Below are 16,252 nucleotides of genomic sequence, written 5' to 3'. Positions count from 1 at the left end.
CCATTCAACCAATTAGTGACTGCATCCCCAGCGAAATGGGAGCCATTATCAGTCACTAACACCATGATAACTCCTTCTCGACTAAACATCTTCCTTAATGCTTGGATTTTGAAGTCAGAATTCGGTGAAGTTGTGAAAAAACTTCAGTCCACTTAGAAAAAGAATCAATAATTACAAGTGCATAGTATTTGCCAAGAAATGAACCACAGTAATCTGCATGAATCCTCTGCCAAGCCTCAGACGACACTGGCCATGGAGTCCACTTCGAAGGCTGACTTTTTAGCTTGTGACATTTCTCACAATTGTTTGTTGTATGACATATATCTGCATTTATCTCTGGCCACCAACATGTGATTCTTGCCAAGGACTTCGTTTTCTCAACACCTAGATGTCCACTATGAAGATCATCAAAGACAGGTTTGCGTAATGAAGGAGGAATAACAACACGATCATTTAGACACAAAATACCGTCAGGAGTAGTAGATAATGGTACGTCTTGCTTATTGAACGCTATATTCAGATCCTAAGCTAGTTTCGTAACCCCCAAGCTAGAACTACACAGCGACTTGAACACGAGAGAAAAGGCACAAAATATGCGGGAAGCACTTTACTCCAAGGTTCATTCATGTACAGAAAATAAAGGTTTTCATAGTATTCTAGAAGTCCTTGGGTTTTACTGAAAATTCTAGAATACTACTAGACATAGTAGCAGTGTAATAACCAGCCAATCAGAACCTCTACATGTGACTTTTCATTTTCGCAATATTTCTAGCAAAACTTTCAATCAAACGCTGATTGGATAAAGAGCTTCTTAATGTTACCTGAGCTTGTCATGTCTATTGCGAGTAATTTGCAGGATAATCCCAACAGATAACTCGTCCCGCTTTGAATAATAGACAGGACATCTACGTTTCAGATTAGCATTCCAACCCTTCCGTATAGCACTGAGTATACATCCAAAGTATCTACGAGTTTCTCTAATGAGATCTGGACGTCTCACCGTTAAAGTTTGCACTAACAAGCAGTCTGAAGCAATAATAGGTCTATCTTGTAGTAATTGTCGAGAAATGTAGTCGACGTGTTGAATCTGTTTTGCACTCCTGTGCTGAATGATTTAATCATATGCACTCAAATCAATACTTCATCGTTGAGCCATAGCAGCTGAGGAACGTGCTAAGGATGTTTTAAGGATGATAAATGAACTTTAAAGCTTTATAATCGGTAACAATGGTAAACTTCTTTCCAAATAAATATTTATGAAGTCTTTTAACAGCCCAAAACACAGCTAATGCTTCTCGCTGCGTTTGTGAATAACCTTGTTCAGTAACAGTAAGTTTGCGTGATAGATAACTGGCTTACCTTCCTGTTCCAAAACTGCACCAATACCCACAAGTGATGCGTCAGTAATAAGTACAGAATGTACACTGGGTGAGCAAGTTCGAAGAACAGCATCACTTTGAAGAAACTTTAACAGACTTCGTAGGCATGACTCTTGTTCTTCACCCCATTTGAATGAATTGGATGTCAAAATATTAAGTAAACAGTTGGCACGACAGGAAAAATGAGGAATAAAACGGGAATAGTATTGAAGAGCACCCGCTAGTGAACGTAATTCTGTGATATTTTTTGGAGACGGTTCATTTGTCAGTGGGACTATTCGTTTCATATCTGATCTAAAATCATTACCATCAACTAGGTATCCAAGACATTCAAAACTAGATACACAAAATGTATGCTTATTCGGATTCACTGTAATATTCTTCTCAATTAGACGACGCAATGAAGCAATAAGCCTCTGGTCATGAACTACTTTATCAGTACCAAGAACAATGAGATCATCTTGATAAACTTCAACAGCTTCAATATCTCTGACTACCTTATTCATAACTTCCTGAAATATGGTTGGAGAACAACCAAGACCGAATGAAAGGAAGTTGTATTTGAGGATATTAATTTTGAGGATATTTTATGCGCTACCACGTAATCATCAGTTTACACGATCAGCATGTTTTACGCTAATATTAGTAACTTGAACTTCAAAATAAATGCTTAGCGCGTCCATGTGATAGCTACATAAATGTAGCTGGTAAATTTAATGAAATTTGAATTTAATATGAACATGCTGTCAGAATGCTCGTAGTTCCACTCACTTGAGTTCAACAGAGCTACGTTTCAATATAATCTGATCTTATCATGATACTCACACGAGATAGAATTTGAAGGAGCTTTCACTAAATTCGATGCAAACGTTTTCGTTGTTCGTATAAATTAGTTATGAAACCAACTAACCGAAGTTATTGTAAGGGAACTTACGGTTTATACTTTCAAAAAAGAGCTTTACAGTTGCCTTAGTTCTGCGGGTACTACGGAAAAATAATTTAAATCTTACTCCTCCACCACTTGTATTAGTAACTGTTTTGTCCCTCAGTTGACAGAAAGAGTACAACAAAAGTCATACCTCTTTACGACCAAGAACGTTTCCCTACTACCCAGATGCAGATCCGAAGAAACAAATAGTTCGCCAATCAAAGTTGTACTTGGAACAAATTAAATGTTAAGTATTTGGAACAGCTGATGTTGTTTGATTTTTTGGCTTTGCAAGATGCTTTGCTGATACCGGAATTGACAATTACTTATACCTTACGTGGGACTGCGTTTATATCCGTAAGTACAGACATATCAGACGAACAAATACAGAAGATGCCACAGGTGTTGTAGTTTGACAACACTTTACCAGTAACACCTATAATTGAATCGCGCCCACCCAGTTAAATCAAAAGTCAGAAGCAAGGAGGTTGGAAGATATATTTGACAGATTATCAATATAATGAGGAGTGACTGATCTAAACTGGCTAGTGATCGCAGGAGATGTTGAGCACGCCGTTCCAACTCGTGATCTAGTGCGGATGAATGACCGAGCACCTTTAGATGAGTGAGCCATTAAAACTAATATGGTCAGCATCCAATGTCGAACACTAACAGAGCTATTGATTTTTGGGATTCATTTACCGCTACAGATCACTCCCCCCTCCCGAGTGAGGTAGTGATGACCCTACGACGCGGCCAGACAGAAGTCTAAACCCAAAGAGCTTGTCGTCGGTAAACACTCTTCTGATAGCTTGCTATGTTCAGCAACGTCTGATCGTCTTTCCTTACAATAAAAGATCATGAAGCACAATATAGTAATAAGGAAACAAAGTACGATGAAAAATTCGGTTCCTCGTAAACTTCATAGTTCGTTTTTTATCGTCTTTTTCACCCATTCGGAAAAAAGAAAAAAGAACATATAAGCGCATGTCAAAATACACTCGTACGCTCGTAAGCACACAAAGTGTACGTGTGTGTTGGTTGTCGGATGAGGTATCACAATTGTAGGGGTCGTGTCGTTCGATTGTACTGAAGGTAAATCGATGTGGATAGGATTTCCTTCTAAATATGCTGCTATGGTTCGATCGATGCTAATGCTATCGTTAGTCCCGTTCTTATCGACTATATAGTACCTAGGTTTGCGCTGAAGAACTTTGAAGGGTCTTTTGAATGCCGACTCAAGGGGTCGTCGATGTGAGTCTCGACGAACGAAGACATGTGTACTATGTCATAAATCAGGTTGAAAGAAAACATCAGTTGATTGATGTCGATTGTAAGCAGGTTTAACTGAACGCATTGTGTTTGTAAGCCTGCTCGTGTAGTAGTTTGGATCCATGTTCACTGAAGAAGACGAAGGATCCACGAATTCCGCTGGAAATCGGAGTGTCGTGCCATAAACTAGTTGAGATGCAGTGTATACAATATCAGCCTTCACTGCATTGCGGATACCTAGTAAGGCGAGTGGAAGAGCGTCTGTCTGTGTCACATAGTAAGATTTCATTACCTGTTCCCATCTCCTTAATGCGCAGTTTAAGGGTTGTTGAGGATAACACGTGCTGAAGAACAGTGCCTTCTTTTTAAACCTGGGCGAGTTTAAGAAGGTCGATCTCTTGGAAACTGTCGAAGGAAGTTATACGAGACAAGGCGTCTGCAACTACATCGCTTGCTCCAGAAATGTGTTGTATATCTGAAGTAAACCGCGAAATGTAGTCCAGTTGTCGAGACTCACGAGGTGAATACTTGTCTGAAGATGAGCTTAAAGAGAAAGCAAGGGGTTTATGTTCAGCAAAAAGGGTGAATTCTCCGCCTTCGATAGAGTGTTGAAAATGCCGTGCAGCACAACACATAGCTAGGAGTTCCCTACCAAAAGTGCTGTACCTCGATTCAGTGTCTACCAACCGTCTCGAGAAGAATGCCAAAGGTTGCCACGAGTGGTTGACCCATTGTTGAAAGACTCCTCCGATTGTTGAGTCAGATGGGTCTACTGCGATGCTAGTGGGCACTTGAGTATCCTGATATGTCAGCATGGTTAATTTCGCGCTAATTTCTTTGACTATGGGGAATTCTTTTCGTGCGGTGTCGTCCAAGTTAATGGATTTTGCATTTCCATGAAGTTAGTAGGTTAGTGGTTTCATAGGGGACGCGCATTTTGGTATGAACCGTCTATGGAAACTTGCAAGGCCGTCAATATGAGCAATCGCTTAATGGTGGTCGGTTTTGGGTAATCCAGAATGGCCGTCGCTTTACTTCTAAGAGGTTGGATGCCTTAAGCATCTATAGTGTGTCCTAGGAAATCTAAGAAGTCGGTCCCGGTTTGGCATTTCTGAATGTTTACGATAATGCCATGCTTCTGCAGTCGTTGGAACACAATGTCCAGATGCTGGATATGTGATTCTCTGTCCGGACTTGCTATCAAGCAGTCATCAACATACGTATGTACGAAGTTGAGACTTAGAAAAACGTCATCAATGAACCTTTGGAAAGTCTGGGCAGCATTTCTTAGGCCGAAAGGCATTCACAAAAATTTGTAGGGTCCGAAGGGAGTGATGATAGCGGTTTTTGGAATATCGTCAGTAGCCATAGGGATTTGCTCAAAGGCTTTAACCAAGTCGATTTTTGAAAAGACAGTTGTACCTTTCGAGGTGGCTGTCAAATCGTGGATGTAAGGCAATGGGTAACGATCGGGAATGGTTTTCGCATTCAAACACCGATAACCACCAGTTGGATGCGATCGTTGCTGTTCTTTTTAGGGACCATGTGCAAAGGAGATGCCCATGGGCTGTTTGACAATCGAATGATTCCTAAGTCTATCATGTGGTCGAATTCGTTTTTGGCCAACCTCAGCTTTTCGGGAGCCAGTCGTCGTGCTTTCGAGAATACAGATGGCCCTGTAGTCACGATGTGATGTGTAATGTTGCTGGTTACACGCGACAATCTTGGTTGCGGTTGGTATTTCCCCGAGTACTTTTCGAGTAATGGTTTATAGAATGGGTCTTTTGTTTGCCTAATTGTGACTGGGGATAATCTGTAACCAGAAAAAGAAGTTGCGCAAACAGATAAATTAGTGTTTCCGTCTATTAGCTTCCGTTTTTCCGTATCGATGAGTAGATTGTGGTGTTGTAGTAGGTTTATACCAATGATTGGAATAGAAACATCCAGTGAATGGGTTTGCGTAAACCCACGTCAAGGTAAACGTACATTTTACCTTGTGTGGAGATTGGCTTTTTCTTTGCCGCCTGTAAGTCTAAAACAGATTCGTGAAGCCAGTCGTTAGAATTTGTGGGAGGAACGCTAACTACTGCACCAGTATCGATGAAGTAACGAACTTTCGTTATCACATCTGTGATGTATAACAGACAGCTATGTTCGTCAGCTACGGTTGCCGTTGACGCACGCCGGTTGGGAAGTTTCCCGAATGGTTTTTCGTATCATTCGATTTTGAGTTATGATAATTGCAGGGTTTTCTGCAATTTCTGGAAGAGTTTCCATACTGGTTATGATACCAGCACCATTCGGGGTTATCCGTCTCTCGTGATCTAGGAACAGATCGCCTACGCGAAATACTTCTTCGCGGAGTATGTGACCGTTCACGGTCATCACGAAATTTAAGATAACGTGTAAGTGTATGGCATAATTCCGTAATGTCATTCTGGGTCATTTGAGGTTTAGATTTCGTGATTTTTAGGATGCGGTCGTCAGATGTAGCCAGATCGTTCACGGCGTAGTTTTGAAACGAGACAAGTACTGTTTGCACCTGTTGAGGAAGTTTAGACAAAAAAGTTGTCTGAATAGGCCATCATCGAAAGTTCTTTGGTCGATAACCTCTCTCATTCTTAGCAACATGCCTGTCGCACAACCATAATACAGGTCGATATTATTAGAGAGTTGATCTAAACTTCTTCGATTGGTTAGATTTCTGCGTCTCAGAATGGAGTTCCGTAAGGTTCTGAAACATCACTAGTAAGTATACTTGGTGAGACGTACCTGTTGAATTCGTGCGGTAGTGCCGCTACTAGCGCTAGGCATTGTACGCGTGGATCAGTCATACCGTGCTCATAGAAGTCGGCTTCTGCGTAGCAGAACCAGGCTTCGATATTGTCTGGCCAGAAGAGCATTAGTCGAAACGAAGGTGGGACATAGTCTATAACTTAAGTACCGTGGGTGTCTGTTCTGTCATAGCGAAAAATCAAGTATGATAATGAACGGAGAAAAAAGTGTATTCGGAGACTCGAAAAAGAATATCACTATATGTAAAAGTTAAAATAAAGCGACGATTTATGAAATCTCAAAAAGGAACAAACTCACAGTTCATAGGTTGGTGTACCAGATCACGTTAGGTTCATCAATGAAGATTCCACAGGTGTTGTAGTTTGACAACACTTTACCAGTAACACCTATAATTGAATCGCGCCCACCCAGTTAAATCAAAAGTCAGAAGCAAGGAGGTTGGAAGATATATTTGACAGATTATCAATATAATGAGGAGTGACTGATCTAAACTGGCTAGTGATCGCAGGAGATGTTGAGCACGCCGTTCCAACTCGTGATCTAGTGCGGATGAATGACCGAGCACCTTTAGATGAGTGAGCCATTAAAACTAATATGGTCAGCATCCAATGTCGAACACTAACAGAGCTATTGATTTTTGGGGTTTATTTACCGCTACAATACGTTAGAGTTGTGTCGTCATAGTTCTTTTTGCATACTGACATTACAGACTCAGTGTTCGTATGCTGTAAAAATAATTATCAACTACAGAAGTCCTATTACCGTATGTACTTCTTTCAAACAGGTCCCTCAATTTTCCTAACTTGTAAATCGTCAAGACAACATAATATCATTGAAGATTCGTCCTATATCATGCATCATTAAGATGGCATCACTTTCGTCACTTGAAGGTTGGACATCATCAGGCAAGATATGGTTGAACTCAGTTCAAATCCAAAAATGTGTGTGATTTGACCGCTTGTGCAAAACTCCACTGATTATCGAGGTGATGCGCCAATCGTTTAACGACAGTTTGACCTTCAAGTGCTCAGTAACCCTTGTTAGTGGACGATACCACAGAAGCGTTCCCGCAAACAGCTGAGTTATGGATGATGAGTACGACGTTGTTGTTTTAGGGACAGGTTTAAAAGTAATGTCACTTTCTGATTATTATCGTCGTCGATTCTCATAAGGAATGTATACTTAGCAGCCTAATGTCTATGGAAGGGAAGAAAGTCCTCCATATTGACAAAAACAGTTACTACGGTGGTGATATCACATCCGTAAATATCGACTCCCTGTTCCAGCACTTCAACGTTGAAACAGACATTTCTAAATACCATCGTGCTAAGGACTGGAATGTTGATCTGATCTCGAAGTTTCTAATGGCGAATGGTACGTAAACTGCTTCTTTGTCAACATTTGATTACAGGAAAATTGGTTCAAATCCTTGTTCATACTGGTGTGACGCGATACTTAGAGTTTAGGAGTGTAGAAGGAAGTTATGTTTATCACTCAGGTTCTGTCTACAAAGTACCATGTAACGAAAGTGAAGCACTTAGTACAAGTATGATGATGTTCATCATGTTCAGAATTTTGCAGAACTAATGGACCTTTTCGAGAAGCGTCGTTTCAGAAAGTTGTTGGTCTGGATGTTGAATATTGATGTAGATAACCCGTCAACATGGAACTATATTTATCCTCCACCAATGGATATCAAAAAGGATACTATTTCTCACGCCTTCAATAGTTTTAATATCAATAAAGAAACCCAAGTAAGTAATTATTCATTTGCAAGTGAATCATTAATGTAGGTATACTTTTACAGACGTTTCATATAAATTCTCGTTCGTGTTTTTTTTTCAACCGTTTTGACGATAACGGCTTTCAGTGAATGATTTAAATTTTGATTAGTGAATTATCCTGTAATAACTGTACATGTTTTTCCCATTTAGAATTTTATAGGGCATGCAATATGTTTGTTCCAAGATGATTCATACAAAGAAAGTGTTCCTGCTATCGAGGTGATAAGTCGTGTGCAACTGTATAGTCAGTCCGTTTGTCGATTCGGTAAATCGCCATATCTCTATCCCCTCTATGGACTGGGGGAATTGCCTCAAGCGTTCGCTCGCTTGTGCGCTGTGTACGGTGGGACTTATATGCTCAATAAACCGATTGATGAACTAGTGATGGAAAAAGGAAGAGTTGTTGGAGTCAAATCAGATAATAAAATTGCAAAATGTAACATGGTTATTTGTGATCCAAGTTATGTGCCCACTATGGTAATAAAAGTCGATCAAGTAAGTCAATCACCTAGAGGTATACTCACGAATTCCTTTGTAAATTGGTATGAAAAGCTTAACGTACGGTTGTTTGTTATCAATATGTGGTTAGCAGAATATAAATAAAACTCGTAACAGCCTATACTTTTCCGCAGTTATATACTCCATAATTAAAGTAGTTTGGATTTATAGTGCATAGTTTTGTAATCTAAAGTATAATATCTCGTAGCATGCAGTCATACTGAAAACTATCATATTGTATCGGCATTAAGACCAAGGCTGCGTGACAGTAGTGATAGATTACTATGGCTCATGCAATACTTTCTTTCTAGTACTCTTCAACTCGTGTTTTATGTATTAGGATACTGTGTGGCTTGAAGTAGCTCACAAAGTCATGCATAATGAGTCACATTAAGAATGTAGTTTTAAGATATATTCCTCAAATCGATGCAATTTTGAAGTAATTATGAACTACTTATGAATTAAGTTACTTTGACTGCATCCCCTTTAGGTTGTTCGTGCTATCTGCATTCTGACACATCCGATTGCGGAAGTACAAAACTCTCTATCAACCCAAATTATTATTCCTCAAAGTGAAGTTAATCGAAAACATGGTAAGTTCATTCAATGTGTGCATGTTCCACTGATATATTTTTTTAGATATTTATATCACATGCGTATCTCATCAGCATAATACCTGTCCTGAAAATTTCTTTGTGGCACATGTCGCAACAATCGTTGAAACATCTTCTCCAGAGAAAGAGCTCGAACCTGGATTAAAACTTCTTGGAACTATTGAACAAGTGTTTTATTCTGTACAGGATCTTTTTGTGCCAACAGACGACGGTCGTGAATCTCGGGTATGGTTATTGCTTACGTAAATTAAGATTTTTCCGTGTTTTCTGGCAATAAGAAATAATTTTGATACTAAGTTATCTCACATGTTTACGCTCATCTTATGCGAGATGTTCCTGTTTTTGTCATGTCACTTCGTATACATCTCTTTCAGTTATTCGAGGTTTCACAACCCCCCAAAAGTAATCAGGTAACCACAACTATTGCTATAGTATACCCTGCTAGTAATTTTCTGTTTTGCTCGCTGGACTACGACTGATAGCCAGATTGAAAATTCACGCTTGATGTGCACATGTCGAAAACGTTAACATCTGATGTGAATCAAAATTGTCAAATTCGGTAGTCTTTGGTATTATGTACTTATAAAATTGGTGCTAAATTATCATTCAAAAGCCACATTAATTTTGTTAGTTTCATATGCTTTACAAATAAACACGAACATTCTAGAAGGTATGGTGATTAGATTACTTGTGTACTGTATAAGTATCCTCTAATCCCCTTATCGTTGTATAATTATTGATGTTTGTCCCATATGAGTAGGTGTAATCGATTAGAAGTCTAAAGAAAACCAGTTATTTATATCACCTTCAAAAACTATGGTATAAGTCGCACTTTCAAATTAAAATAATTTGTCAATTATTCTTGTAAATTGTTTAAGATAGTTTTTAAAATTATTTTGAATACTTTAAACCATGTTATAACTTCCAAGTGTCCTTACAAAATACTTATTAACTTATATTGACCGTGGTTTTGGAATAGATGTTTTCTTACAACTTGGGAAAACAAGCATCATTTTATAAATAAATAATATATTTGTAATATTACACATATATTTTTTTATAACAATCTACCCAATGCTCAAAATTATCAAATCAAAACTTGGTAATGATACCTACAAGCATCATTTTAGTTTGGTTGTTTGTATCGTTGTATCTGTAAATGGGTTTGTTTACTGTGTATTATCAACAAATTGTCCAATGATTCTTTTGAGGTTGCTCGACTGTATATATTGTTTAGTTTTTATGTAAATGAACTTTGTTATTTGTGTTATCCTACAATATTTGCTCTATTCAAGCCACTTTTTAATGACTTTAAAATTAGTATGTAAGTTCTAAAAATATTCGTTTTGAACGCAAGTGAACAATATAATCCGCGAATAGTACTGGTTTTATTCGTCAAATTCAGGTGAATTCAAAAACGATAATGACACCTGACGATGAATACATCAGATTTAAAACGTTTACGCTAAACTTTGACTGAACTGGAGACATACGTTTGTACATTGTTGGGATATTTGTAGTCTAAAACAAGTGTTTTTTCCCTTTGTTTCAGGTTTTCATTTCGTCAAGCTATGATGCTTCTACACATTTTGAGTCTACTTGTGCTGATGTTTTAGATTTGTATGAACGTGTAGTTGGAAAACCGTTTGAACTAAGTAAATTAAAGAGGTATGAAGAGGTGAATGAATAACTCGGTTTCTGAAAAGTCTTCACGATAAAAATCTGATTATCCTGCTTTAAAACAGATGTTATTTTCTGTTGTCTACGTATTTATTCATCGTTGTTAGTTGTGTTATATATACTTTTGCAATCGCAATTTTTATTTATCTGTATGCTTTATTTTGTTTTGATTTTTATGTCAGTGGCATATTATTCAGTTTAAGTACACTTTTCTTAGTACTTTACATCCTTTCAGGTTTTTCAAACTGATTTCACTCTCAGTCATTCTGAATTATGTTCTTTTTCATTCCTTATTTGATTTCCAGGTTGAAATGTCAATGTGATATGCTTACTTTTTAATTTAATTTTCAGTTGCATAACGTTTTGCTTTAAATGTATAACTAACATAAATTACCTCACTAATTCTCTTATCTGATATATATCTTCAATATTTATGTTTTTCGTTTTAACTGATCTCCTAAGCTATCTAACAAATTCAATGTATTTCCGGTGTTCAAATTGAAGTGTGAATGTCTTTGTTTATCATGGTTCCATCTAACTCGTTGCAAATGTGATTTCATTTGTGTGTTTCTCGATTTATAGTGTGATTTTTCCCTTAATAATAGTTTTAAGTTGAATTACAATCACCTGTTTTTTTTCTACTCGACCTGATTTAATAATTCTTCCTGTGATAGTAATCTGCGAGCGATCATGTAATAGTTCAGTAATCTAGTCATAATGTGTATTCCTTTTGTCTCATCACTTGTCTTTAACTGTGTAAACTGATTTAGTTTTAACTCTAACTCATCAGATCTATTATATGAAAATGATCTATAAACTGTATATTATCCTAACAAATAGATAGGTACTTGTCTTTTGAAAGATCTAAATAGATGAATTATCAACTCAATTACAACTAGCTTTCATTCATTTACTCGACGGTTTAAATCAATTGTGTGTTCACTTATCTGTAGATCTCGCGAACTAAGTAATTCAGTTACCATCCTCATCCCCGTAGCAACAATTAATTCCCTGTCTTATAATGTATTTGTACATAAAGCGATTCTTTATTCATTTTGATCATATATTTCTTCACTCGCCGAATGTGGTTATACTCTAGTATACGAGTCTGTTGTCAAAAGACCAGAAGGTGGATCAAAACGTAGGATCAGTTCATGAGATCATTGAGTGCTTCACTGAACTACGTTAAAGTTTGCAGGATTTCTATTTGGGAGGATCTGGAATGAGCAAAGAATAAATATTTATATTCCACTTGTGCGATGTTGAGTTAATTTGTTAAACGTATCAATCATAATGATCGAGTAGTCTGTAGCTTAGTTGGTTGTAGTATCCAACGGGAAATAATATTTATTCATGAGAAGTCGAAATGTTTGGATACCTTGACGAAATTAAACAATCCAGACATATGTTGCGCAATCCACTTATTCTTAAAAATTACTATATAAACATACCACATGAATTGTTAATACAACCAAAAACTGTGACTCATATAGGTACGTCTAATATTATTGGTTTTTAATAGAGCTCTTCCAGACGTCCAAGGGAATCTTAAGACAATTTATTCAGATAAACTGGCCATATCTTATTCAGGATGAAACTTCGCAGTAGGGAAACCATTCAAATTAAGATGTCTTATCTTTTCTATCACCATAACCTTTTATATTCTCAAAACATCAGTAAATGGCTTTAAATTTCTGAGAGGTCTGCTAAAAACATTTATTCTTATCAGGTACAGCGTATTGACAATGAATTGGTACACATACATTTGTTTATCCCATGTATTGCTTCCAGTGTTATTCATTAAATCAGAAAATTATGAAGATTCATTGTGATGGTTAAACATAAGTCTTAGCATCGATATCAATGGTTTTGGTCTGCCTTACTACGTGAGCTCCATATTGGCGATCACCTTAAGTGTAAACCTTTTCTACATTATTATTTTATCATAAGAACGGGTTTATACGTTCGATATTCTTAGATTTCCTGTCTGGACTTTCTGTAGATTGTGTCTTATTAATATGTTCACCCACTATTAGCGTTAAATGCTTCATATGATCAGGTAAGATAACTACGTGGTGGGCTATTATTTCTTGAGAAACCACAGTTAAGATTAACCACTTTCCGAATGATATGTAGTAGAGCTAATATAAGCTGTAAATAAGCCTTCTTATAGAAGAGTATAAGTAAATGCATTTTCGTGGGTCTTGAAGCAAAGTAAGATCTTGTCAACTTTTTTTCTCACTGTATGCTTTGGCATTTACATGGTTCTTCCATATATTCCGTCTATTCGCACACACCACTTAATTGTTAAATAAAATGTCAAATAATTGTGTTAGGTTTGAACCACGTTTATTATTCTGGAAATATGCCACTGTTATAATTACACTTGATTTTTGTTCTTGGTGCTCCAGTTAGTTTATTGGCTAACGATTTCTAAGACGATGTGTATGGTTGTGATTTACATCTCAGATTCGTAGGTGCTACCTATTATTTCGAAAGTCAGCTACTCGTTTCAGTTATAATCGCTGTGATCACTTTCTATTTGTTCTGTCATCAACAAACAAAATAGATGTCCAGAGTAGTGATTAGTGGTAATAAGCAATGAGTGACTTGGCAACTAACAAAAATAACCTTGTAAACATATGGATATCCATGACTCCTACTTTTACATAACTACCTGGTATACAATAAATTTCTCAGGGGGTTGTGTTGTCGATTATGTTGTTCGTTCTCACGAGTACATGGGTCATATTGTATTGTTTCGTTTATCATCGGGCCATGTTCAGGTGATTAAAAACTGGAAGGAGTTCACGGGAAATATCTCAACCACTGGTTTCATATTAAAGAGAGGGTAGCGACCCTGAACGATGTGAAGTTAGGTGCGTGTCCTAAGCATTTCAGAACTTTTTCCTGATTGCTTATCACATCACAGGCTGACTTAAGCTAATTAGCCATTGTAAACTGGGAAGCTGTTTTGTCCTAGTATAGGGCTTTCGTAGCGCCCATTCACGACCCTACCATTGGATTGAACAAAATGTGATTTCGTATTTTTTGATAACTCTCGTCTTTGTGTGAAAATCTAACAGTTTACAGATAACTATTTCCTAATATTCTCTTGACGTATAATTCTGTTTTACTGAAATACTATCCTCACCGATTCTTGAACAATCAATATGTGAATTTGAACTAATTTGACGAAATAGTACTAATCCTGATAAATCGAGAACTTCAGCAAGACGCAATCAAGAACTCAAATTCTAAGTACGCAGTATGAAATTGTATTATTATGATAGGTTTAAACACAACATAAAATATTAAAATGTACAGTAAATATACTGATTATTCACCGCAGAATAATTTTGTTCTTAATTATATCATTGGTGCTGCGAAGGCTCTTGTAAAACCATAATCGATCAGAACGAAAAAACGCAAATATTGTAATTTAGTAAAATAGAGGGATGTAGTTAATCAATTAGGAATTCCTTTTATCTACTGTTCACTCCACTAGTTATAGAGTATTTTCAACAAATCCAACCTAACACCGAATTGTTCACACTCCTGCATGCATTTTTAATTAATCATTAAGTTAGAACGCAAGTGCCAAGTTTTAGTTGAATTAATTTATGCTAATTTCCCTTTATCTTCCCTAATACATTTCACAAGTGGGCTTTTCTTTTTTATAGTGATCTAGTATAAAATCCCTGAAAGTTCATGCATAGACAGTCGATTTTCCATTGAAAATCAAGTTTTATTTTGTTTCTCAATAAATACTAATAAGTTTTATTCCTGCAGTGGAATATGACTTAGTGTAAGTTGTTTCTTCAGAGCGTTATAAATGAACAAATTAATGTAAATTTAAAAAAAGTACAAAGGAATAAAGAGAATAAGTCTGGTCAAGTCAATGTCGTATCATTCTAGTCAAAGTGATTTTTTAAGACATGCTTTTGTAAGTGGTAATGATTGGGAAAAGTGTGATATTTGACTATGAACGAGTAGAGTTTAATTAGTAAGCATGGTAATGGTATGAGATGTGAATAAAATTAAATATAGTACCTTGGGAAAATGGTCCAAGTTAGTTAACAGCAATAGAGTTGAGCAACATCTGAAAGACTTCAGCTAGTACCCTTACTGTATAACTGGAAAAGCCGCCTTGATATTTGCAGTATCGACTGGATTGTCATTTGAGATAGGGTACACTACTATTTTTGCTTTAATTTGGAGCTTCTTAATTTCTACGGTATTCTCGAGAGGTATCTAGTGTAGTTTAGATGCTCTTCGTCAAGATTTCCCCAATACAGAAAACATTGCAATTGGCAAAAAATTATTTGTTGAAATGAATGGAATATTATCCTTTATTTGAAATGAAACATCTCGGAGGGCGTTAGTTGCTTTTACGATGGTGGTAAGGTCAAACTAAGATACCAACTCATGATATTTCATTCGTTTTATTGTTTTTTTAATAAATCGTTCCATCTAAGTACTTCAAAATAATATTCATAGAGAGATACTTGGATCGTACGATGATGATTATACGCCTCTAGTCCTTTTGTTGATCTAATTCTGATGTAATCTTCGTGGCTTTTCTGAATAGACTTGAAACCAGAGGGATTTTTACTCTGAATGAATGTGATAAAATGAAGTCAGTATATCGATTGGAATGAAGTTGGTTTACGATAAGTGGCTTGATATACAGCTCTACTTAGATTTATTAAAACCAAACCCATTGAAAATGACAACATACCGTATTCGTTTTTGAAAGTGAAGTTGATGTGAGATGAGAATGTGTCGACCAATTTGAGGAAAGTTCTCAGGAACCTCTTTTTTAATGATAACAAATTATAACCTACATATTTGACCCAAGTTCATGGTCTGACGTCACTGGCAAAAATACGTGATTCTATTCATGAAATAAACACATTGGCTATAATCTATGACGAGGATGATTTCATTACTATTATATATATTTCTTTGTATAATCTCCTACTGAAGATAAATACAGTTAAATTTAAGCATGTTTAAGGATTTTATGATTTAGCCAATGTTCTTTTTGTGATAATTATCGGTAAGATGTACATGCACCATTTGATCCTATTTGGTTTAAAACAAATGAAATGTGGTTTTATTAGTGCTTAAATTTGAGGCCAATAGGCTTAACTGGAAAATAATGGAATTTAAATTGACTAAAATAAAGTAAGAATAATCTTAGTTCGACACTGAATATTTTGTAAAAATTATTTAGTCCCTTGCACGATCCAGAATTATTATCTAATGGCTGTAGTGATGTATGACAGACCTACTTCT

At 36.5% G+C, this 16,252-nt stretch overlaps 1 protein-coding gene across 1 annotated transcript; it reads left to right on the top strand.

The window, feature by feature from the left end:
* Positions 1–7,405: 7,405 nt before the first annotated feature.
* Smp_024520 (putative rab GDP-dissociation inhibitor) lies at positions 7,406–11,574 on the top strand. Its single transcript, XM_018795797.1, has 8 exons — positions 7,406–7,504; positions 7,548–7,749; positions 7,787–7,921; positions 7,957–8,129; positions 8,310–8,654; positions 9,148–9,250; positions 9,297–9,496; positions 10,824–11,574. The coding sequence occupies exons 1-8, from the start codon at positions 7,460–7,462 to the stop codon at positions 10,959–10,961; spliced, it is 1,341 nt and encodes a 446-aa protein (XP_018650074.1). The 5' UTR covers positions 7,406–7,459; the 3' UTR covers positions 10,962–11,574.
* The last annotated feature ends 4,678 nt before the right edge of the window (positions 11,575–16,252 follow it).

The sequence above is a fragment of the Schistosoma mansoni genome, chromosome 2, assembly GCF_000237925.1.
Source record: "Schistosoma mansoni strain Puerto Rico chromosome 2, complete genome".
NCBI lineage: Eukaryota > Metazoa > Platyhelminthes > Trematoda > Strigeidida > Schistosomatidae > Schistosoma > Schistosoma mansoni.
Note: the sequence above shows the minus strand (reverse complement) of the source record. Positions and strands in the feature narration are given on the sequence as shown.